Source organism: Pseudorasbora parva, chromosome 3 (assembly GCF_024679245.1).
Source record: "Pseudorasbora parva isolate DD20220531a chromosome 3, ASM2467924v1, whole genome shotgun sequence".
Taxonomy (NCBI): domain Eukaryota; kingdom Metazoa; phylum Chordata; class Actinopteri; order Cypriniformes; family Gobionidae; genus Pseudorasbora; species Pseudorasbora parva.
The window spans coordinates 38,811,252-38,837,660 of NC_090174.1; the positions used below are offsets into that span (position 1 = coordinate 38,811,252).

Genomic DNA, 26,409 nt, shown 5'->3' on the forward strand with positions numbered 1-26,409 from the left:
ATAAGACAGAGGGGCTAAAAGTCAAATATGTTGGTGTCAATATGATTAGATTAAAAATAAATAAGGTAAATTGATAAAGTTTTTTTGATTTAGATTTGACCTACACAGATAATATTTTTTATCTAAAGAAAAAAAATGCAAATGGTTACAATACTCAAAATACTGCTTAAAATAACTAAAAGAAAAAAGGATTTAGATAAAGTGATCATCCAACCAGGCTGAGTAGAGGATGGCTGATGTAACTGATGTTAAGATAATTAAACTCCAGGTTGCGCTGTCGATTCATCCTCATCCTGCACAATCGATCCCGTTGCAGGGACAACCAACAAGCTGATGTTGCTGAAACGCACACAGTGAAAACGCTGACACGATGGATTTCAATGTCAAGAAACTAGCGTCGGATGCAGGTGTCTTCTTCACTCGTGCCGTTCAGGTATGAAATGACCCAGTGCTTTCTGTTTACTTTACGGGAGTTGCGTTCAGCCATAAGTGACGTGCATGAATTCAGTAGGATGGATGAACGCAGCAGCAGAAGGCTCGAGTGAATGAACGGACGAACAGCTTCGCTCTGTTGGCCTTTATTCTTACGCGAGCAGTCAGAAACGTCGTTTTCTGTAAATCTTCATTTATCTGTCATTGCTCGAGCGAACGGTCCTTCTGTCATTTGTCATTTTACGACGCTCTGTATTTTCCTCGCCATTGTAAGCCGATAGACGCAAGCCAAGCCCGTATCCATTATTAATGGCTGTTCATGTGACAGTCACCAGCTGAATTCTCGCTTACAGCGTATTCACTGCTCACTTATTGTGGTACAGTTAATAGTTTTTATTTTTAAGACGCGTGTTCGGAGATGCTTATGTTATAGTTCGTCAAAAATATTTATCTATCTATTAAAATATATTGTAGCCCAGTTGTACAAGACAGTAAACAGGTTGAGGACCATAGTCTAAAGTTGAAACTTTAAAGGGACAGGTCACCAAAATTTGAGAACATTGTCATCTCACCCTCATGTTGTTCTGAACACAAGTGACTTTTTGTCTATTGAACACAACAGATGTTCTGCTACTGCTGCTAAAAAAACATTTCCCCACAGAAGGAAAATGATAACTTTTCAAGGAGACTGCTTCTTTTATGATACTTTGTATGTAGGCTACCTTGTAGCAGATTATATTTTCTGAAAATAAAATTAAAGTCAACATTAAATCAAAACTGACCCCATTTACTTTATTACCACACATTTAGTGTTGAGGTAAACAATTCATCTTTGCAAGTTAGTCCACACACACGCACACACTTGTGTTTGTGGGGACATTCCATAGGCGTAATGGTTTTTATACTGTACAAACCATATTTTCTATCCCCTTACACTGCCCCTACCCCTAAACCGACCCATCACAGGAAACATTCTGCATTTTTACTTTCTAAAAAAACCTCATCCTGTATGATTTATAAGCCTTTTGAAAAATGGGGACATGGGTAATGTCCTCATATTTCCCCCTCTCCTTGCAATACCTATGTCATACCCATGTCATTTGTGTCCTGATATTACACACACACACACACACAAACACAAGATGTCTTCGTAATCTTTAATCAAAATCTGAAAATGTATTTCCCCTCTGGAATATTCTTCCCTGACAGTGAGCTGAATTGAACGGAACGCTTACTTTTCTAGATCCAATCAGTTTCCAGTGGGGAAAAAAACAAGCCATGCCCCCTATTTTCCTCATCCAATTTTCTGTTTCACTTGGAAATTGTCACAATACTGAAGTCAAGTTTGTCGTAGCTTTAACAATGCAATACTTGTATTTGATTGATAATTATCTTGAACCAATATGTGATGATTCAAAGACATTACATGTATGAATAGATCAAATGAGTCATCATTAAAAAGATGACAATGCATTTGAAGCTGTAGATTTAGTGCTTTTCCTTCACGCTGAGCTGCAGTGTGTGATTGTGATTTATATGTCCTTTTTCCTCATTCCCGAAATTCCTTAGGCCTTAATTTTATGCTCGGTCAGCAGGGGTCTTCCTGTGTGTGAGTGAAATATCAAACACCACACCAGTACTATATTTTTTCACCTTGTCAGAGAAAATCTTTACTGTAGTTCCATCGGTATTCCAGGAGATTCAGAGAGTATTTGGACAACTGCTATTTAATAATAACTGAGCTTTTATCCTTCCTTTTTGGATATTAATTGAATATAATCTGCAAAGGGTCAACAAATCTACAATATTTGTCTGATCCTCTTCCATTTTAGTCTAGTTTCTTTAACTGAGTGATTTTATTTATTGCAACGGCTCCCCTGAGAAGACATAACTGAACAAAAGAAGAACTCTTTTTGCCATCCAGGGACCAGATGGAGGTTGTGTCCCCTATCAGCATGTCACCTTAAGTGTCCCTGCTTAGCTTGTCACTACTACTGTACCTGTCAGGGATTTATTTGGGAGCAGATCATTATCACTCAAAGCTACAGTTATTTAATGTAGATACTCCAGTCAGAGCCAGTGCACATGAGCTGTAGATGGCAGTTTATACTTTAGACTTTAGGCCTACTCTTAGTTTTTTTTTAGCAATGTATTCATTTAGGCCTTCTTGTTTGACCTGTTTGTTTTTTGGAAGGAAGGAAGGAAGTCATAATTTCAGCAAATCATGTGAATTACTGTTTGAGTTCTTTTTCCTGTTTTGCTGAGTTCAGTTTTCGATGAGTATAAAATACTGCTCATTATTTGTTAACCAATTAATATTGCACATCTTGTTTAGCATTCTGAAATAAAGCGTTACAGTGAAATTTTGCATGTTCTTGTTCCCCATAAAGAGCTTCTGATTTGTATGTGTTGTTTTGAGACCTGCTCTTGAATCGTGTCATATGTTTTTTAGTACACAGAGGAGAAGTTTGGCCAGGCAGAAAAGACTGAGCTAGATGCCCATCTGGAGAACCTGATCGCTCGAGCAGACTGCACCAAAAACTGGACTGACAAGATCTTCAGACAGACCGAGGTGCTGCTTCAACCCAACCCAAGTAAGAATCTACATGGGTGTTTAATGTTTAAGATTTGGGGTCATCTGCTTAAGCCCTTTATTGTATTTTCTAAAAGTCCCCCTGTAGTCAATAATGTTAATAATGTTATAAAATCCTGTGAAAAAATAATTACTTCATGCATTAAAATACTTTGAATGTAACTCTACACCCGTGCTTCATTTACAATACACAGAACCATGAATATGCAAATTAGTCACCGCCTCCACTCACTCACACCAGCTCAGAGATCCACTCGGTCAACTTTTACTCTTTACGACATCTGACACATAACATTAATTAATATGGTCGGCAGTGGCTCAGTGGTTCATGTAGGTTGTCTACAAACCAGAAGGTTGGTGGTTCAATCGGTTCCACCTGACCAAGTGTCGAAGTGTCCATGAGCAAGACACCTAACCCCAGTTGCTCCCGACGAGCTGGATGGTGCCTTACATGGCTGACGTCGCCGTCGGTGTATGAATGGGTGAATGTGAGGCAAAAATGTAAAGCGCTTTGGATAAAAGCGCTATATAAATGCAGTCCATTTACCATAATATGATTAGCCTTTGGCTTGACTGTTATCAAACAGCTAATAATGTGTTGCTAATGTTTGACAAACCATGTTCCCTTTCACCATCTTAGAGTCTAAAAGAACATATTATATTAGTCAGAACATCAGAGGAGAAAGGCATAGTTCATCATAACATCATAAAAAACATACATTATTCACCCACTGTATTGTTAAAAGTGCCTGATGTTTCATATCATCGGGATAACCTGGCTTCTCTTGAGACTCCCCTGCTTTGGAGCACAGTAAAGGCCTGTACACATGTTTATCGTGTGCGCTTATTGGCAGCATTTTTCGAGACGTTTTTCGGCACGTTTGTGTTCTCACCCAATCAATTTTCACGGGCGCAGAGTGAACGTGCAAATTACAGTAGATGGCGCTACAGGCACACAAGGTGGTGCTGCGCCACTTTACGCTTCAACACTCACTTGTCACACAGAAGATGAAAGAATGTATTTAGGCCCTGTCCGAAATGGCACCCTAAACCCTTGCGGTCTTCCTCTGAGTCTGCACTTTCACAACGTAATGCCGTTTTGACTGCTGGGTAGAAGTCCTCTGCGTACCACGCAAACTTGCGGGCTCAGCTTAAGTGCGCATCAAGGGCGCATAGCAGCCGCAATGGGGGCGCTGACGAGCACCCTTTTTTAAGCTTAAATGACGAATGGGACACCCTATGGTCTTGTGGACTTAATAAACACGCGCACGCAATGGCCATTGTAAGTCGACAAGACCAAAAGTGCACATAAAGTGTGCCATTTGGGACAGGGCCTTACTTGCCAAGACCATTCACACAAGCAGCAGCATTAGCAGCTCATCTTCTTCTTCCCCTACTTACTTCCTTTTCGTCGTGTCAGTGTGTGCTCGGCAAGACCGTTTTGTGCTTGAGCGCTGCCAAGATGTGTTTTATTCTAACTTCAGCAGCTCCAGGCACATAAACAAAAGCGCAGATCTCATTGGTCAGACAGTTTTCAAGGTCCTGCTTCAGAACAAAAAAAAAAATACCCCAATTACACTTTTACACTGGTGTGCACACTCACATTGGCGCCCTTTGTTTAGTCACAAGGTGTTAAACGTCGGCGATAAACAGGCATGAAAATCGCCCCTATGTGAACAGGCTTTAATGATGATAATGCTAAAGGCCGCCCGCTCATTGACATGATTGGTTACAAGGTAGTTTGTGATGTCAGAAACACTGGTGATTTTAAACCACGTTTTTGAGTCTGTCTTTGGTTTAGCTCAGTTTACAAAAATACTAAAATCTCAAAATACTCAAATCCGTCCTTCAGATGAGACATTAAACCGAGGTCCTGACTCTCTGTGGTCATTAAAAATCCCATGGCACTTCTCGTAAAAGATTTGGGGTGTAACCCCGGTGTGCTGGCCAAATTCCCTTGATTGGTCCTTAGCAATCATGGCCTCCTAATAATCCCCATCCACTGAATTGGCTCTATCACCCTCTCCTCTCCACCTATCACTGGTGTGTGGTGAGCGCATTGGCGCCATCGTACTGCGGCTGCCGTTGCATCATCCAAGTGGATAAGGAGAGACCCCTGACATGAGCGTAAAGTGCTTCTATATAAATTTCATTCATTCATTCATTCATTCATTCATTCATTCATGGTGTTGAATTTGGTTTGTCTGAAAGCATTTTAAACACTACATAGACATACAAACAACATTGAACAACTTGATTTTCACCACATGGGGTCTTTTAAAGAAAATATTTTGCTAGTGGCTATTGTTTGAAATGTGTGGCCTTAAAATGTGTTGGAAAATGTCTCATGTTGTTGGCATTTCCCATTAACATGATGAACAGGAACATCCGTTTGTTGACATCTGAATCAATCTACTTTAATGACACCATTTGCTTGATTACAGCAAATGATGAGTGATGAATCTGCAAAAAAATACTTTTATTCGAGAAATCAAATGTTGCTTAATTCCTGTACAGCCAGCCAGTGAAATACAATGCCTGACAACCATCTTAAAAAAGCAATGGTGCTCAGGTGTCACTATGTCAGCTATCACGTTATGTGAATGCAATATTTCACAAGGATGCTGAGATGGGCAGCAAACTGGCATAGCGGTTAAATCTGAGCTGTTTTTTAATGTGCTCTTACTTTACTTACTTTAATGTTACTGCAGCTGGACTGGAAGACACTTTGGGGAAACCATCTGCTGAATTAATTGTTAATTACACAACTGTTTAAATGTTTTATATTAATTAATACTTTTATTCAGAAAGGATACATGAAATGTATCAAAAGTGACAGTAAAGAGCTATACAATGTTGCCAAAAACTAAATGCTGTTCTTTTGAATTTATTCTTTAAAGTTTCCACAAAAATATTAGGCTGCACAACTGTTAAAAATAACATTTCTTAATTAGAAGAAATGTTTCTTAAGCTCCAAATCAGCATATCAGCATAATTTCTTTGGTGAACATTAAATGAGCTCATTCAGAAACATTCAGAAACGTTCAGAAAACGCCTTACCCACCATCAACTTTTGAATGGTATTGTATATCTCTTGAATGGATTTGTTGCAGCAAACAGTGGAGTACACCACAAACACATTTTGTATTAATATTCCTTCAGTTTATTTCCTGGATCATTGATAAGGCCACAGGTTTCAGATGCTTTCGCACTCATTTTTGACTGCAGTACCTTTCATGTATTTAAGATTTTTGAAGTAATTGTGAGAGGTTCTGATGGCCTAGTGATTGTGTACCAATAAGTACACTAACCTGTTCTTTCTAACTCTCTCCATGCTCCAGTTGACCAAACTGGTAAGTCTTGTCTCTAGTCTTGTCCCATGGCCTGTGGTTTAGGGCACCAGTTTAATTCCATCCCTCCAATGACTGATTTTTTTTTTTTTTTAGTCACAACATGTGGATTTTGCTCTTCTCACTGTGCCTTTGTCATGGTAGTACTATGCTTAGTTTTGCAGATGAGTTTGTTTGAAAAAGGAGGAGTAATCTTGTGATTTTAGCCAGACACAAACTCAAGATTGTTCTTAAATCATCTGAATATCTTAACCAGATCTGATTATCAAATCTGAACTATCTGACTTAATAAAGCATGTCTGTCTTACTGATATAAATCTCTGTTTAGGTGCACGTATTGAAGAGTTCTTCTATGAGAAATTAGACAGAAAAATCCCTTCCAGAACCACCAATGCAGAGCTGCTGGGACAGTATATGCAGGATGCTGCAAAGGACTTTGGGCCAGGAACTCCATATGGTTCGTACAACCAACCAGAAGAAAATTAATATAATATAATAATACAATTAACTCTTTTCAGTTTAGTAGGTTTTTTTCCTACATTTTGGTATGTGTAGTGTGTAGTTTTATTGGAATTAAAAATTTTCAACCCCATTTCTTTGAATAAACATATTTTACACTAGATACACAAAATAGTTACACTCAGGACCTTAAGGACAAAATTGAAACCCATTATATACGGCACTTTAGATTTTTCTTTTCTTTCTTCTGTTGGCAAAACTTCCAAATTAAAATATTTTACCAGATAGTGCCATTTTTTTCCAGGTTTGGCCAATAAAGCAAATACTCAAATACTTTCTCAAATACTTTGAGATGTCAACCTCAAATTTGGAACACAAATTGTTTAGATTTATGACTTTTATTCTCTAGCAGTTTATGAGTTTAGCCGTTTCATTAAATATATGTGTTATGTTTAATGTTCATAAAAATAGAGGTTTAAGTTTATAAAAGTATATATATATATATATATATATATATATATATATATATATATATATATATATATATATATATATATATATACATATATACATATATACATATATATATATATATATATATATATATATATATATATATATATATATATATATATATATATATATATATATATATATACAGACACACACACACACATAATGTATAATATTATTTTTTTACTTTAACAAAAATCTGCCAAGGATCTTCTTTAAGAGAATACCAAGCTTAAGTCTGTGTGCTAAAGCTTCAAATTGTCATTAGAGCTTTTGTCCAAAGGTTAAAAAATACCAGCCTGCACTTATAATTACCCTGTTGATGCATCCCTTAACCCTAACCATACCACTTAACCTTTCCCTAACCTTACATGTATCTCAGCTTAATATCAGAAAAAAGTGTTTTGCAATACAACATGAAACCAATGAGAATTTTATCTAGCAAATTGTTTTTATGTAGGTACATTGCAGTTAAAGACACCTAATATAAAGTGTGAACTTGTAAAGTAGCCAGCACATATTAATTATTACATTTTTAAGTGATTTGTTTATTATTTGGATGCTGTGCCTCATGCCTGACCTTGCCTATGGCACCATGTGAGTCAGGATCACTGCTGCCCAAGTTCTCATTTAATCTTTTTCCTGTTTCCCCTATTTGTCTTTTAATATGACCAAAATGAATGTATGATTTGTTTAATTCTTGACCAGTGATTGTTCCATACTATGCTGCATTTGTAGTTTTGCAAGTCTATCTAGCTTTGCAAGTCTCCAAATCAAGTTAATGTTTTGCTGCAAGACGCGTCACTAGATGGTGCACTTGCCCTCTCCAAACAGAGGTTGAGCTTAAGGGTTGTTGGCAAATACTTTTCCAATATATTAAATATCATGTCACACTGCAAGACATGCCAATTTATTCAAGAAAACTAAATCAGGAGGACCACTATCAAAATAAATTTGAATATAGAAACATGGGGGAAAAAAATTAAACCATGCAATAATGGGGAATAATGCAATCATTATTCCTTTTAGGAAAAGTGTATTTGGTAAAACTGCTTTTTTTGTTCGAGCTGCTATTGAGTGGAACCTAACCCCCATATACATTAGAAATGTAACCACATACAGTACATTTAAGATTCAGTTAAAGCAATGGTTAATTGAAAATCAGAGCTGTCAACATTAGCCCAATACTAGATATGTTTTCAATGCCTCCTGCTTGCTTCTTGCTTTGTGTGTATGTGGTCATGTATTTGTCTGATGTTGGTCCGTGTTTTTATTGTACATCGTAACTTAGTGCTTGTTTAAATTGTATTGTAGCTGTTATATTGTTATGTAAAATGTAACTTTTTACTCTCTTTTAGGATGACATCTGTCTAGGGACTACAGGTGAAAAATAGCCTTTTGGCTAACTCTGGCATATTGACAGAAATGTTTATTAATATGCACTGTCCCTGTAAAAAACAAAAAAAAACAAAAAAAAGTTTCATTTACACAGAATCAAGGCAGCATCAGAGCATCTTTAAGTGGTTAATAGCAGGTGTAAGTGGTTCATAAGTGATTCATAGAGTTTAGGGCTCTTGTTGAACTCCCATCTGAATGAGTTAAGTGTGCGAATCAAGTGGTTTGAATCAGTCAGTAATTCTCGAGATGTTACTGGTCAGTTAAACAGGCTTGAAAATTATTTGACAGGAAAACATTGGAAATATGTTAATGTAATATGTTTTGTTAATGTTTTCCAGGCAGTACTTTGATCACTGTTGGAGAGTATCAGAAAAGGTTGGGTGGGGCAGAGCGGGAATTCCTACAGACATCAGCCATCAACTTCCTCACACCTCTGAGGAACTTTCTAGAGGGTGACTGGAAAACAATTTCTGTAAGTGAAATTCATAAAATCTGCATCAGATGACTTACTTTCATCTAATATGTTAGCCAACATAGGCCCTACATTGACTAATAAAATCTACGGTGTTTGTTTCTTTATTCGAATAGCACTGTATAATTACAACTTGAGTTGGCCAAAGTGCTTTACAAAGTCATTACTATCAGCATAGAAATAATAACATTTAGTTTTATTAGCAAGTAGTACAATCATTAGAGATGTCATTTTTAAAATGCCAAAATGAATGGACGTGTTTTTAATTTAGGCTTAAAAATGTTCACAGTTTGTGCAATTCTAATAGCAACTTATTCCACAAATTGGGATCGCCCCCCGCAAACGCACAATCACCCTTGTGTTTAGATCTAGTACTTGGCTCTGTTAGTGATTTATGTGGAGCATGACTTATAGATCTGCAAGATAAGATAGAAGGAGGTTATTAATGGACTTGAATACTAACGTAAGCATTTTGAACTCGATTCTGTATCTTACAGGCAGCCAGTGCAACAAGGCAAGAATGGGATTGATATGTTCATATTTTTAATGTCCGGGTCAAGAGTCTAGCAGCAACATTCATTGTAGTGAAAGTATTCAGTAGTTGAAGCGTGAAGATATAAAAGCATGAATGACTTGAGTATAACATTTTAAAAAATGGTTTAACATTGTGATTTTGACATAGATGAAAGAAGCATTCGTTTATTTATTCATTTTAAGCTCATTATAAATTGGGATGCCCAAGTTTTACAGATGATCTTTTATTTGGTTCAAACTCTTTCAGTTATGATTTAACCCCAAAAAAAATGTGTGTCTAAAGAATTTGCATTTCATTTTTGGATCGGCATGTAAAGCATAGATGACTCTAGATTCACTTTTTTAAGATGAGGTTTGACTGTTGCGTTTTGTAACTGGTCCAGTCCCAGCGTATTTACAATCAGTTAAAAAAAAATGGAGGAATCCTGTGATGAGGAGAAGCAGAATGATTTAAAGGATCCATCATTTTGTGAAACAAAGCTCAAACTCACTCAGAATAGCTCGGCAAGTATGTGGTTCATACTAGTGGAGCCGATGAAGTAATATTCTGTGACAAGTTTATTATTTTTGAAACAACAAAAAAACACTTTACAATAAGGTTCATTAGCTAAAATTAGTTAACTACATTAGTTAACATTAACTAATGAACTGCACTTATAAAGCAATTATTTGTCTTTTTTAATGTTAATTTCAACATTTACTAATGCATTATTAAAATCTTGGTAACATTAGTTAATGCACTGTGAACTAACATGAACAAAACATGAACAGCTGTATTTATATTAACTAATGCTGAACAGAGGTGTTGTTCATAGTTAGTTTGTTAACTAAACTAATGTTAACCAATGCAACCTTATTGTAAAGTGTTACCAAAAATAACTATCAGTCTACTATTAACTATTATTCTATTTGTTACAGATTTCAGATTACTTTAGATTTTTCTTTCTACGCTTATCTCTGTATAATAGTTCAAACGTACTGCTTTTGAATTGTAGAATGTCCTGACCACAAAAGTTACAATTTAGTACATAACTTTAAATGTAATAATGAATAATACACTACATTTAAAATTATGATTAATGACTTTACATATGCTTTATCACGTTTGTCAACCCATCAAAATAAGTACACTTCTTTAAATAAGTGAACTTTAAAATAAAGTACTTCTAAAAAAAAGTGTACTTTTATTAACCCCTTAAGCCCTAAGGGTATAAGGAGTTTTTTTTTTTTTTTTTTGACTGAGTGATATTGACAACTTTAAAGACTTATAACTCCAAAACTATAGCAAGGAGAGGCAAATGGTAGGTATCATTTTTTAGCAAACTTTTTATATTTTTAGTATATTTGGACAATCTTAGCCATGTTATTCAGAACTCCACTGATCAACGCAACATCAGTGAGGAATATTTCAAAAGATCAAAGATTTTCAAAGATCGGAGCATTTTTCATGAAGTTACAAGCCTAAACGCCACTTTAGCGATCCAATAGTTTATGTAGCTTCTGTGCTCCTGTCAGTTTAAAATGTGTTCTAAATCTATCTGGGAATATGTTACGATCAGAGTGACGGATTGTGGTGGCCTTGGTCTCTTTTTAATTGTGAGGGGCTGCTGAAAACAAGGATGTGCAATTTGTAACAATCGGAGCATGTTTCATGGAGTTACAAGCCTAAACGCCAAGTCTAAGCAACTGTTTTTTTTTATTCTGCGCTCGTGTGCGTCTGGGCTGTTTTTGTGTCTTACACTAAAGCGAGGAATATCATTAGATCTAAAAAACAGATTATGGTTACCTTGGGCTCTTTGTCGTGAGAATCTGCTGTAAATAATGATGTGCGATTTTCCATGTTTCATGAAGTTATGATTGAAAAACGGCACGTGAATGCCGCATCAGTATATTATTTACATATGGGTCTTGCTGGACTTAACTTACAAAAAAATTGCTCAAGTTTAGTCAAAGGCCAAAACAATTATGCTTGTTGTGTTCTACTCCATGAGACATTTAAAATTATATATGACACATGACTATCTGAGTTGTGTGATGTGATTGACACATTGCAGTACATAATAATTCCTCCCCCCCCAAAAAAAAAATAAATTATGATATTTTTGTCCCAATTTATTAGCAAATAACTCATCATTACTTTGGAGATACTCATAATTGCTACATTCATTGTAAAGTTTAGACTCTAAGCTTTCAAATGACACCTATTTTATGTTGATCCATGCAAGATTTTTGATAAATATGAAAATTATTATTTTCGCGGCTAGGTGGCGTCCGTGGGCGGTACAGTCCGTTTTAGAGGAATATCTCATTGCTCGTTAAGAGTTGATCAAAATGAAAGCTGAGATTCTAAGCTTTAAAATGATATATATTTTGTGATATTACATTCAGGGGTTGCTTAGTAACTTGATTATGATTTTTTTTTTTGCGGGGGCTTAAGGGGTTAACTGCCTCATTTGATTTGAGCATAGAGGTTGGTCTCTTTTACACTCAGCAGATTAGTGCAGAAGTGAAAGCACTTCGCATTAAAAAGTGATGTTTCAGGTTACTGCTATAGTAAATGTGCTGAAGTAAACATTTCTTATTTTATACAAAATATATATTTTATAAAACAGTTATACCCAACTATGACGACTTCCGCTCTGAGAAACCCAGAAATGTGAAAAGGGTCTACTCTATACAAATACACATTCAATACAGTTAAGCACAAATTCTTTTTCCTCAAAGGTCTGTATGTTTTGATTTCAGAAAGAGAGAAGACTACTTGAGAACCGGCGCCTTGACCTGGATGTTTGCAAAGCTCGACTCAAGAAAGCAAAGTCAGCAGAGGCCAAGGCTGCTGTAAGGTTTATTTTCACTTATTCAATCTTTATCACACACCTCATGTTTTTTATTTATTTTATCTCCCTTATCACGCTCTTATCATAAAGCACTTATGATCGGTCAATGTAAGATTCAGGTTTCTCAAGGGACAGTTAACGGAGTATGCCATTGAAAATCAAGGATATTCATTGTCTAGCCCGCAGCCCAAACGTGGGTCTTCATGAGTAGCGATAATCAATAATAGCGTTATCAGTGACTAACTAATTCGTAGTATGTGAACAATGTTACGTGGCCAAACACTGAAACATGAAAATAAAAATACAGACTGTTAACCACCAAAAGACTGATTCCTAATCTGTTAACATACTGGAAGCATTTTTGAATGAATTTATGTGTAAATAAGATTTATATGTTTAACTTCACCGTCGTTCACTAAATAATTCTGGAAAATGAAAAGGATTAAAAAACAAAACAAAACAAAAAACGGCTAAACATGATGCATGCATTTTAAAGCATGTATTAGGTTCATAAAATGCATTTTTTTTGTTCTTGTTAGTGTTAGTGCATCAACTACTGTCAGATACAGAAAGCTTTTGATTTCCAAAATGTACAGTATTAGTAAATGCAAACCCCCCCCCCCCCCCCCCCAAAAAAAAAAATGTTAAGTTTAACATTAAATAGTAATTGTTAGTTAACTATTGTTAGTTATGCAGTTAACTAATATTAAAAAATGAAACCTTACCCTATTATTAGTATTACTGTTAGTAGGTCCTTTTATTTATTAGGTCACCAAATATTTAATTTTCAAAAGTGGCCCCTGTGCTGTGTAATGAGAGGAGCCCTGTGTTAAAAGTGGTGCTTTTGGTTCATTCTTCAAGTTTCTCAGGGATTGATTGGAAGACATGATTTGAGTCAGGCAAATGGAAACATCATCATTGAATGACCTTTTCATATCTTTTCCTTTCTTTCAATTTACTTTCAATGATTTATGGAGTGGCCCTCACTGGAAGTAACTTTCTCTGAGGGATGAGTCACTTGCTTTGAGTCATTTTTTCATGTTTTCCTTTAATTGAGAGTGTTTTCTAATACACTCATTTAGCATGGGATTTTAGAGATTTCCCTCTTGATGCATATCCTGTTAAAATTTGAATAAGGTTATCTAATGTCAGGACTGGACCGGACTAGATTAATTACCTCTATAAATCTATGAAGGAACCCGGTTGTTTGTTCTTTTTTGTGTGTTCAAGGAATTAGAATTATGACTCAGTCATCAGGGGTTTTTTATACTTTCCAATGGCCACAAATATTTAATTGTGTTAGATCTTTTCCTTTAAGTGTATACACTAACGTGTCTCTCTGTTGTCATTTGCACAGTGTGAGGGAGATGTGAGTATCCGTGTGTGTGTGTGTGTGTGTGTTCAACTTCCTTTCACCCTTGGCTGCCTCATGCAAGCATTTACTTGTGGCCTGATAGTTGACCTATTTGTCTTCTCTGTGATAGATAGATAGCTAGATAGATAAATAGACAGATAGCGAGATAGATAAATAGATAGATAGCTAGACAGGTAGATAGATAGATTTTTAGATCCTTTTTGAAATCATGTTAATGCTAAAAAATAATAAAAGTTATTCTCTCTCTCTCTCTCTCTCTCTCTCTCTCTCTCTCTCTCTCTCTCTTGCTCTCTCTCATATTCATATATATATATATATATATATATATATATATATATATATATATATATATATATATATATATATATAATATGGATATTTGACACACATTCTCCGATCAATGAGGGCTACAATCAGTCAGTTTAAATACATTTTTAACGAAACAGTTTTTTTAAGTGGATAGAAAGCAATTAAATTGAAGATTGAATGTAGTTTCCAACCTTCTTACACTTGTGGTGTTCCTAGTCAAAAATGATCGGCCTACATTAAATAGCTTATAATTCACCTATAATGCTGTGTTATTAGTACAAAAAATATCCCCTAATTCTAAATAACTTTTCATAAATGTATCATTCAACAAGTGACTGTGCTCAACATATTGCGAATTAATAGATGATTCAGGCCACAAGCAGCAAGAATCTTGTCTATTTTGTTTGACGTCCATTTAATATTTACAAGAGCTTGTCAAGGCGCATGGAGACCAGGAGCCTGTTCTTTGTACGTCGTTAACTCAGTTAGCTGGATTTGATTGTTGACGATTTGGCTTGATCTCGGATTGTTTGGTTCTTCCACGCTCATCTTGGACTTGATGTCATAGCAACAAGTCCATTAGCTTAAACCTGCTCGTGAGCAGGCGTTTTTCATGTAAACAGGATTAGATTAGTCTCAGCCACTGCTACTTTATTACAAGAGTTCCTTACTGAACCAGGGGTAATAATAATTTTAAATAATAATGATAATTATTATTATAATATAGTTTATTTGAAAATAATATTATAATGTGTAAAAGGTGCATATAATACTATAGACACAGTCACTTGATGGAGAGATATATTTGTGATGGAATAATAACTTTTGTAGACACAGTGTAGTTAATCTGCATTGTGCAGACTGATCTGTGTTCAGTGGTCGTGCAATAATTTGAGTGATGATGGATATTATGGGAGGGGCTGGATGCATCCTTCCTCTTCAGGGAACACAAGAATGCGCAGTAATCTTAGATAAATTAATCCAGATATTTTTATCCAATCCACAAATTTGTTTGAAGAACCAAATTAACCAGAGATCAGTTATCAGGATTAGAAGATCTGGGATCAGTCAAATCATCTCGAATGCACGAAGAACGGACCCCAGGGCATTGTGCTCTTCATGAAACATATAGCAGTGCAAACAGTACAAAGGAAAAACTATTATATCACAGTTATAGTTTACAATGCATTACTTGTGCAAAAGAGTGACAAATTGCAATTATTACTATTTATGGGAAGTAACGTGTTGGATACTTGAAACACTGAAGCACTGAAAGAAAATTATAACCACAGGGAAAAAAGATCTTCTCATCATGCTTTATATTCGATTTAAAAAAATCTGATTAAAAAAAGTGATACAAAACAAATCTGCTGCTGCCCTCCTTATTTCCCTGTTTTTGTGTGCGGCAGAGTTTGCAGGCTGGTTTATGTGTCTTCTTTCTTTTTTTTTCTCATTTAAAAATAGTGTGTCTGCTGGGTTAGTTCATGTGGACGCATGATTCTCTGTAAAACTCTGTTTTCCCCCTCCACCTGTAGGCTGCGCCTGACTTTCAGGAGACTAGGCCACGCAATTATGTTCTGTCCGCCAGTGCATCTGCGGTAAGAAGGCTGCAGACCCTTAGCATTAGAAGCCCCCCCCACCCCCCCCCCCCCCTATCTTTTTCTTTGTCTCTTTCTACATGACCCTTATTTGTATATATTTCCCCACTGATATTTGCACCAAACCTTTTAAATTTAGATTAGTAGGATGTCCTCCAATAGAACATTTTTTAATGGGAGTGGTATAACGCTATACTGTTGTTCTGGATAAAAAGCATTGGCAAAAGCATAAATGAATGAATAAATAACTCTCCCTTATTACACCAAAGAGCTTTGTGTATAGCATCATCCCCTACCCTTTACCATTACCTGGAATCTTAGATGGTTAAAATGTGCAGGTGATAATAAGAAAAGAGCTTCACTGAAACTTTTCCATCGTCCCATCATCTCATACTTTTTCATTCCACCCAGTGGGATAGTGAAGTTGGTGATTCATATCTGAGTGACAGAGAAAAGGTTGTATGAACTTGAATCTGAAGTGAAGCCTTAATTTAAACCCCTCTTTGAGTAGTGTACTTCTAGACATTCAGTATTTATTGTCTTTTTCTTGTCAGCAAAGCTCAGTGATGCTAGCTTCTTCTCAGACATGTTGACCCATTGTTTAAAAACTAGTCCTGCTTTTTTCTGTGTTGTGCTTTTACCCCAGTAACATTGTCTTATTTACATCTCCTGTCTTCCAGTTGTGTTGTTGTGTGTCTGTGTGACTTTCCCTCTGTCACTGATTAATGTTTTGGCGACAGTAGATGCAATACATGCATGTTCCGTTAATTAGTAGTAATAGATAATAGTGGATTTTAGTTTGTGTGTGTCCTCTCACATATGTTCTATACATTACAGCTCAAAAGTTTGGACACAGCTACTTCTTTACAAATATTCTTAAATGTGAAAAAGTCATAAGTTTATGCTTTCGAATGATACCTCATTTATGATGATTTCTAAAATGTGTAATTGGGGAAAAAAGGCCAAAAAGTATACTAATTGTCTCTCTACCTGGCCACTGGCAGTTAAAGGTTTAGTTCCTCCAAAACTTAAAATTGTTATTAATTCCTCACCCTCATGTCATTCCAAACCTGGGAGACCTTTGTTCATCTTCAGAACACAAATGAAGATATTTTTGATGAAATCCGAGAGCTCTCAGGCCCCCCCCCCCACAGCTATTTTCAAGGTCCAGAAAGGTAGTGTTAAAATAATCTATGTGACTCCAGTGGTTCAACCTCAATTTTAGGAAGCATCAAGCGTTTTTTGTGCCCAAAAAAACAACTACAAAAATAAAGATTTTATTCAACAATATCTTCTCGTCTGTGTCAGTCGTCTACACTGTTTACATTGGCCAGCTCATGCGTTACCATCACACTCAAGTGTTGAAAAGTATTCTCATCGCTTTATAAAATGAAGGTTTACCTTAATCCACTGGAACCACAGAACCACTGGAGTCACATAGACTATTTCAATGATGTCCTTACCTTTCTGGACTTGAAAGTTTTAATGAAATTTTTGTGTATGGAGGGGTCAGCAAGCTCTTGGATTTCAACAAAAATATCTTCATTTTTTGTGTTCCAAAGATGAACTAATATTGTGAGTAATTAATGAGAGAAATTTCCTTTTTGGGTGAACTAACCCTTTTAACAGGCTTTATATTTAACCTATTATTATGCGACTCTCTGGAATGCTCTGATTGTCATTCATGGCATCCAGCGGCCTCTTATTCCTGTCATTCATGTCAGCTGTTTATCAGTAAGATACACCACCATATAATATGCCAGCCAGCCACTTTATTAGGTACACCTGTTCAACTGCTGATTAACGCAAATATCTAATCAGCCAATCACACGACAACAATACAACAGATTTAGGCATGTAGACCTGATGAAGAACATCTGCTGAAGTTCAGACCGAGGATCAGAATGAGGACATTTGAACTTCCATATGGGCTGGTATTTCAGTATTTCACAAGCTGCTGCTCTAATGGGATTTTTCACGCAAAATCATATCTAGAGTTTACAGAGAATGGTCTGACAAAGAGAAAATATCCAGTGGGTGAAAATGTATTGTTGATGTCAGAGAAGAATGACCAGACTGGTTTGAGCTGATAGAAAGGCTACAGCAACTCAAACAGCCAAGGTCTGCAGAAGACCATTTTTGAGCGCACAACATGTTGACCCTTGAAGCAGATGGGCTACAGCAGCAGAATACACACCAGGTTTTACTCCTGTCAGATAAAAACAGAAAACGGAGGATACAATTTGGATGGGCTCACCAAAATTGGACAATAGGAGATTAGAAAAACACGGTCTGATGATAAGGATTGATTCTGCTGCAACATTCAGATAGTAGGGTCAAAATTTTGCATGAAAAATGTGAAAGCATGGCTCTATCCTGCCTTGTACCCATTGTCCCATGGCTACTTCCAGGGTAATGCGCCATATCATGAAGATCAAATCATCTCAAACATTTTTTTCTAACATGACAATGAGTTCCCTACTCAAATGGACTCCACAGTCACCAGATCTCAACCCAATAGAGCACCTTTGGGATACGGTGGAATGGGCGATTCACATCATCGGTGTGTAGCCGACAAATCTGCAGCAACTGTGTTGTGAGGAATGTTTCCAGCACCTTGTTGTCTGTACCACTAATAATTAAGGCTAAAGGGAGGCCAACACTAGCAAGGTGTACCTTATAAAGTGGCCAGTGTGTGTGTGTGTAACAAATGCGTTTAAATTTTTTATTTTTTTTAAACACATTAAAAGTAGGAACGCAGTTAAACCAAAAACCTTTTTTCATGGCATCCTTTGAATAGCATTGCATTATATGACGCTATCATCCATTAAAGTGCTATTAAACAATTAAAGAGCAATAAGAGAGAAATCTGTGCCTGCTGTCTGTGAAAAAACATCCGAAACACTTCTACATAATGCTTCAGACAGCTCGCCAGTACATCATTCAGTTCTTTTTTGTACTTAAACGGACAAACACTAAACGGACAAGCAGACTAAAATATGTCAAAAGAAATACCTGTTATTGTCGAGTATCCTCGTAAGCAGAGTCTATGAGTAAAATAAAGTGTTAAATGAACACAGAGTTCTGAGAAAATCTATATATATATACACACACACACACTAATTATATACCAAACTTTTGACTTGTTCTGTAATGTAGTTTGCATTTGAAAGCATACTGATGTCATGTTATTGCAGAAGTCAAAACATGAAAATCTCCTGCGACCATTTCGCAGCAGAATGTGGGGAAAAAATTATATATACTGCTTTTATTCTTCCACTTTTATTTTAAAAATGTGACCAAATACATTATAATGTATCTTTCAATCTCGAGATCCCATGAAGCTTGTTTTGATGTTACTTAAATTTTACCTACGAATTTGAGTCAGTATTTTTCTCAGTAGGTCTATATTCATAAAGGCATGTTGTCATCACTGTTCTTCTCTTGTCGTTATGCTGCATGTTCCAGCTCTGGAGTGAGGAAGTTGATAAAGTGAGTATTGGGCAAGATCTGAAGATGTATGATTGTCTGTTTTTAGACATGTGTAAAGATAGTCTTCTGCTTATATGTCCATCTGTACACAAATGTATACATTTGTTAGACTTCCTAACAAATAGTAAATAATTCAAGCAATACTTGCTGAAATCTCATCACATTATAATGACCAGAATGCTGTACATAATTCTAGGATTTACATAATATCTGTCCAGATAGAAATATAAAGCAGTTGCAATAATATAATCTGTAAAAATGTTGAGTAAAAAAAATGGGTCAAGGCAAAGTGATCATGATTTATGAAAACGAGTGGATGAATTTGTAATACTAGCTTTAGTCAAAAGTCAGATTTGTTACTACAGTTGTAGAATTCAGCCATTTCCTTCCCTCTAAAATAGTGCTTGAAAAAGAAATGTTGCTTTCTTCATTTCCTCTTTATTTTAAATGGGAAATTTACAAATAACATTACATTAAACATAGACATTACATTACATTTATTCGCCTGACCATTATATAATCAAAGCTCATTTGCTATGAAGAATTCTGGTGTTTTGTCAGTGAGTGTTTTCTGGTGCATGTTTCATGTTCTTTCTAATTGCATTATAATCGCCAACATTTCCTGAATGGTGTTAAGTGGGGGAGTGGGCTGCGATTAGAGCACATGACGAGCAGATGTTGAGCCATACAGGTCATGTGAGAGATGGAAATTGTGGTTAAATCTGACCTGTGTTGTGTGCTCATTCCATTTTCCTTCCGTCTCCTCCTGATTTCCTGTCATCTCTTGGCTGTCTCTTTTTTAAAATTGGTGCAACAGCTTTAAAATTTTCATCATAAGATGAAATGGATCCACTCTATATTAGTTGGCCTAAACTACGATGTACTTTTACTTGATTATACTTAATAAATTATTTGATACAATACACTTACAGTGTACATGTTTTACATTGTACTTTTTTGTAAATACCTGCATGTAATTACATCTGTAATTAACTTCTCTAGTTACATTTATAATTACACTGCTGACCCTTTCTTTACACCTAACCCTACCCTTATACTTGCCCATACCACCGCACCTGTCACTAACTTTACCCGTATCCTACCTCAATGTCAGCAAAAGTTTTATAAACACAATAAGTACATTGTACTTGAGTCAAAAAATAAGTACATAGTAGTTAAGGCCACCTAATATAAAAGTGGGGCAGATGAAATTGAGATTGAAATTGTCACATCAACTGAATGTGTTGCGGAGTACTTTTTTCCTTTAAAACAAGAATGAAAGAACTGAACAATAGGCTGGTTGACCGAACAGGAAGAACGTGCAGGAGGAATGTGTTTATTGGCTAGACAAAGTTGTTGATGTCAGTGGAAGATGTGTCCTGGGGTTTTACATTTTATATTTTATATTTGTGTGTGTGTGTGTGTGTTTGTGTGCGTGCGTGCGTGACATGGTTCCACCAGGCAGAGCATGAGCTGCGTGTGGCTCAGACTGAGTTTGACAGGCAGGCGGAGGTGACGCGCCTCCTGTTGGAGGGTATCAGCAGCACACATGTGAGTAGGCTACTACCTGTGGTTCTCACACACACTACTGTTCATTTTTGACATTATGTGCTAGTGTACGTGTCGGGAACTATTTCAGATAGATTTTCTATTGCAGGTGAACCACTTGCGTTGTCTGCATGAATTTGTGGAGGCCCAGGCTGCTTATTACACACAGTGTCACAAGCACATGCAGGACCTTCAGAAAGAGTTAAGCAGGTGAGAACTTGAGTTAATCACTGCAAAAGCTGCCCATAAACAACAAATTAGTCAATTCTTGATATGGATAGACGTGACGAAAACCATTAGTAAGGTTGAAACCACACATTTTATTTATAGCAACTGGTTTCTTGACTTCACAAGACTTCTTGGGATCAACTCTTTTTTTCTGCTTTTTCTTTCCTCTGTTCACAGTGCAAACGGAGATACGTGAGTAACTATTTCAGTCACACTGAAAAAGGAAGGGAGTTTACAGACTAAATTTAAATGGGTTCACAGTTCACCCAAAAAAATGTATTCTATCATCAATTACTAACCTGAAACACAGATATACGACCGCTTTATATGATGAACATATTTAATTTGAGATTTTATTTAGATATAAATACATATACAAGGCATCATATTTGGTGAACTTGGAAGCTTGAACGTGTGTGTGTAATGCATACACAAGAACCAATGAGGTCTGTTCTGGTGTGACACATATTTCCATATTTACCATATGTAATGTTTTGTATGTGTGTTTATTTCTGATGTTGAATCTTTGCTTTCAGGTTTCCTAATGCCTTTGCTGTGAATGCCTCGACATCAGGGGTGTCGACAGGCCCTTCACCCCTTTCCACTGCCTCTCTACCTGGGGCTTCTTCACCTAGTCGTCCCCCGAACCCCTCCAATGCCCTTGAGCCCAGCACGCTGAAGATTGAGGAGGTGAAGCCTCCCGCTACTGGCACTCGAAAGGCCAAAGTGCTGTATGACTATGATGCTGCAGATACAAGTGAACTTTCCCTTCTCGCTGATGAGGTAAAGCATTATCAAAATCTGATGTCTCTTTACATGTATCATTACCATTCTGTCGTGCTGCGTCCCAATTCGCCTACTTATACTTTGATTATGTACTCTTTTTGTGAAGGAAAAAGTACATACTTTTGAGTGTGTACCAGAAGAGTATGCAAGCTTTAAGACATACTACTTTGTCATCTATAAGGGAATCTGTCGCTTAGTTGTGTGCATCTCATCACCGTTTAAACTGCCCTGTCAATCGTCACAGTTCAAATCCTCCACATTCAATTTAATATCCTACCATATCGGAGAGAATGTAGTAGCACGTTGATCTGCCATTTGTGGGTCTTTCATACAGAGATTCTCCTCTTGGGTTTCCGGTTTAAATTTAATGATGCATTTAAAAGTTAATGGCCAAACTTATTACAAAAGTTATATAACGCTGAATAAATATCTTGTCGTCAGGTTAAATACTGATATCTATAATTTGGGAGTACCTGCCCTCCAGGCATGGATCATGTCTGCTTAAAGGGATAGTTCACCCAAAAATGAAAATTGTCATCATTTACTCACCCTCAAGTTGTCCCAAACCTTTATGAGTTTCTTTGTTCTGCTGAACACAAAAGACGATATTTTGAAGAATGTTTGTAACCAAACAGATAGAGCAACCATTGATTACCATAGTATTTTTCCCCCTACTATGGTAGTCAATGGTTGCTTTATCTGCTTGTTTCACTGCCGAACAGTGTCTTACCCCTTTTCCACCAAGGCAGTGCTGGTGATAGTTCGGAGCCAGACCCTAGTTTCAAATCGGTTCTTTGTGTTTCCACAGCCAAAGCACCAGCTCCGAGCTAGGAAAAGTGGTTCTTAAGTAGCACCAAAACATTGCTGGGCTAGAAGTAAAAACCGATTACGTCAGACGCTTGGGGCGGGGGGTTAATAAGAATGACACAAACTTGAGATCCGCCATTTTTTAAATAGCAGCTAATGGAGATAAAAGCTGCTACTCGTTTGTATTCTCCGTCTATAAAAATTACTGCGAACTGCATGAATGCGTTGGATTCGCTGTGTTTTGATTCCGATGATTTACGATGTCGTAAAGCTATGTGAATCAATAGTAATGCAGCGTTCGTCATTGTTGAAGAAAGGCTTGTTTGAGATGCATTGGCGACTCCTTATGCTTTTGAATCGCTCGCGCAGTATTTTGATATCATATGCGGGTTGGTCTGCGCAGCGTCGATGCATTAGATAGAACATGCCTGGTGTGTGTGTATTTGTGTTTCCCGCTGCCTTGCTAGCAGTAGAGTCCTGCAACGGGTCAGGTACCTGCGGGCATAAAAGGCTAAAACAAGGGTGGATTGTGACATTTATAAAATCCTTCTCCTCCCTCCCCCCCCCCCCCCCCCGAACATAGTATATTAAAATTTCTATGTCCAAATATCCATTACACATACATGCCATTTGACCCATCACGTCACCACCACTGCGACTTTTGTTGATGCCTCTCGTAGCCTAGATGGAGCGAGCGTTGCAGTTGGTGAGTGGAGTATATACAATTGTTGACAACGAGTCTATAAAGGCACTTTAGCCTGTATCATTAGCCCCTTCATGACGCTGTTGTGATGTTGAGAGAGGTGCAAGATAAAAAATAAAGCACTTTAATTTGAATGATTTTAGCGTGTGTGATTTATTGCGGGCATGGATCGGGTAACGGGCCAAATATTACCGGGTCTAGGATGGACCCGTGCAGGACTCTAGTATGACGTAAGACCTGGCTCTGTTGTGGCTCTTAGCATGTGGAAAAGTAAACGGTTCTTACAGGGAGTGCAGAATTATTAGGCAAGTTGTATTTTTGAGGATTAATTTTATTATTGAACAACAACCATGTTCTCAATGAACACAATCTCATATCAAAGCTGAATATTTTTGGAAGTTTTAGTTTTTAGTTTTAGCTATTTTAGGGGGATATCTGTGTGTGCAGGTGACTATTACTGTGCATAATTATTAGGCAACTTAACAAAAAACAAATTTATACCCATTTCAATTATTTATTTTTACCATTGAAATCAATATAACATCTCAACATTCACAAATATACATTTCTGACATTCAAAAACCAAACAAAAACAAATCAGTGACCAATTTAGCCACCTTTCTTTGCAAGGACACTCAAAAGCCTGCCATCCATGGATTCTGTCAGTGTTTTGATCTGTTCACCATCAACATTGCGTGCAGCAGCAACCACAGCCTCCCAGACACTGTTCAGAGAGGTGTACTGTTTTCCCTCCTTGTAAATCGCACATTTGATGATGGACCACAGGTTCTCAATGGGGTTCAGATCAGGTGAACAAGGAGGCCATATCATTAGATTTTCTTCTTTTATACTCTTTCTTGCCAGCCACGCTATGGAGTACTTGGACGCGTGTCATGGAGCATTGTCCTGCATGAAAATCATGTTTTTCTTGAAGGATGCAGACTTCCTGTACCACTGCTTGAAGAAGGTTCTTCCAGAAACTGGCAGTAGGACTGGGAGTTGAGCTTGACTCCATCGTCAACCCGAAAAGGCCCCACAAGCTCATCTTTGATGATACCAGCCCAAACCAGTACTCCACCTCCACCTTGCTGGCGTCTGAGTCGGACTGGAGCTCTCTGCCCTTTTACCAATCCAGCCCATCAAGACTCACTCTCATTTCATCAGTCCATAAAACCATAGAAAAATCAGTCTTGAGATATTTCTTGGCCCAGTCTTGATGTTTCAGCTTGTGTGTCTTGTTCAGTGGTGGTCGACTTTCTGCCTTTCTTACCTTGGCCATGTCTCTGAGTATTTCACACCTTGTGCTTTTGGGCACTCCAGTGATGTTGCAGCTCTGAAATATGGCCAAACTGGTGGCAAGTGGCATCTTGGCAGTGACTTTTGACTTTTCTCAGTTCACGGGCAGTTATTTTGCACCTTGGTTTTTCCACAAGCTTCTTGCGACCATGTTGACTATTTTGAATGAAACGCTTGATTGTTCGATGATCACGCTTCAGAAGCTTGGCTATTTTAAGACTGCTGCATCCCTCTGCAATATATCTCACTATTTTTGACTTTTCTGAGCCTGTCAAGTCCTTCTTTTGACCCATTTTGCCAAAGGAAAGGAAGTTGCCTAATAATTATGCACACCTGATATAGGGTGTTGATGTCATTAGACCACACCCCTTCTCATTACAGAGATGCACATCACCTAATATGCTTAATTGGTAGTAGGCTTTCCAGCCTATTCAGCTTGGAGTAAGACAACATGCATAACGAGGATGATGTGGTCAAAATACTCATTTGCCTAATAATTCTGCACTCCCTGTAGAAAGCTCTCAAGTCGAACCAACTATGAACTGGCACTAGCACTGGCTCAGAACTAGCACCCGGTTCATTCTGGTGGAAAAGGGGTATCTGACATGTACGACTATAAAACACAATCCTCAAAAGACGTCAGAAGGGTGTTTGAAATCATATTTGTTTATGGATGTCTGAATGCTTCTGGATGACTGTGCCCATTGCAACACACAAACATGTCTTCTTGATTTTTCTTTCTCTGTTTTCTTCTGTTATTCTGTAGCTGATTACGGTGTACACTGTGCCTGGCATGGATCCAGACTGGCTTATTGGAGAGCGAGGCAACCAGAAAGGCAAAGTGCCTGTCACATACCTGGAGCTCCTAAGCTAGATGCCTCATCCTTGTCACAAATACAAAGTCACACTCAATTATGCATGAACAAATACTCAAGCACTCCTGGACACTGAATTCACCTGGTTTCTTTCTATTTAATTTTTATATATATATATATATATATATATATATATATATATATATATATATATATATATATATATATATATATATATATATATATATATATATATATATATATATATATATATATACCTACATTTACATGTAGGTCTGTCTTGTTCTGATGTTACTGTGCAAAAGTATGTATTATTGTTTTTAGGTCCTAGTTATGTTCTGTGTGTATGTTGTTTCATTTGAACGAAGACCTGCATTTCTTAAAATATTTTATTTGTGACTGCGAGATTTATATGATGTTTCTTCCCCTCCAAGTGCAGAAAACAGTTAAAAGCTTTTGTGTTTGAGATGGATGTGAGTTTGTGTGTGATCATGTTCACAAAACATCTAGGCTTTGCTTCTTTGTGTGTCGTCCCGCTTATCAAGCTTATATGGTGTTCTTGGTTTGATATGAGCGCGTTTGATTCCAAATGAGGCATTTAGGTGTTTTGTCAATGACTGACAAGATTGTAAAGGTATTAGGTGCAGTTAAGATGTACAGTATGTGGGGGAAAAACCCTCAATAGTACGTCTTCACATCTGCTCAGTCAGCACCTTCCCACCTTAGTCTCTGTGTTCTGTGCTTGTTCCAAAAAGCATTGCATATTGAATGGATACAATTTGAATAGCTAATAAAGAGAGTTTTACTGGTTCTTGATCTAGATGTTATTCTCTGATGGGCCTT

At 37.0% G+C, this 26,409-nt stretch overlaps 1 protein-coding gene across 3 annotated transcripts; it reads left to right on the forward strand.

Moving 5' to 3' along the window:
• Positions 1 to 210: 210 nt before the first annotated feature.
• sh3glb2b (SH3-domain GRB2-like endophilin B2b) lies at positions 211 to 25,712 on the forward strand. 3 transcript variants are annotated; one of them, XM_067438766.1, is made up of 12 exons: positions 211 to 433; positions 2,885 to 3,026; positions 6,704 to 6,832; positions 9,084 to 9,217; positions 12,497 to 12,589; positions 15,808 to 15,870; positions 19,339 to 19,362; positions 20,824 to 20,913; positions 21,020 to 21,120; positions 21,316 to 21,330; positions 21,675 to 21,921; positions 25,497 to 25,712. In XM_067438766.1, the coding sequence occupies exons 1-12, from the start codon at positions 371 to 373 to the stop codon at positions 25,602 to 25,604; spliced, it is 1,209 nt and encodes a 402-aa protein (XP_067294867.1). In that variant the 5' UTR covers positions 211 to 370; the 3' UTR covers positions 25,605 to 25,712. The 3 variants fall into 3 exon arrangements, with proteins under 3 accessions (XP_067294867.1, XP_067294868.1, XP_067294869.1); XM_067438767.1 differs by lacking the exon at positions 15,808 to 15,870 and having other exon boundaries at positions 215 to 433; XM_067438768.1 differs by lacking the exons at positions 15,808 to 15,870; positions 19,339 to 19,362 and having other exon boundaries at positions 215 to 433.
• Positions 25,713 to 26,409: the final 697 nt, after the last annotated feature.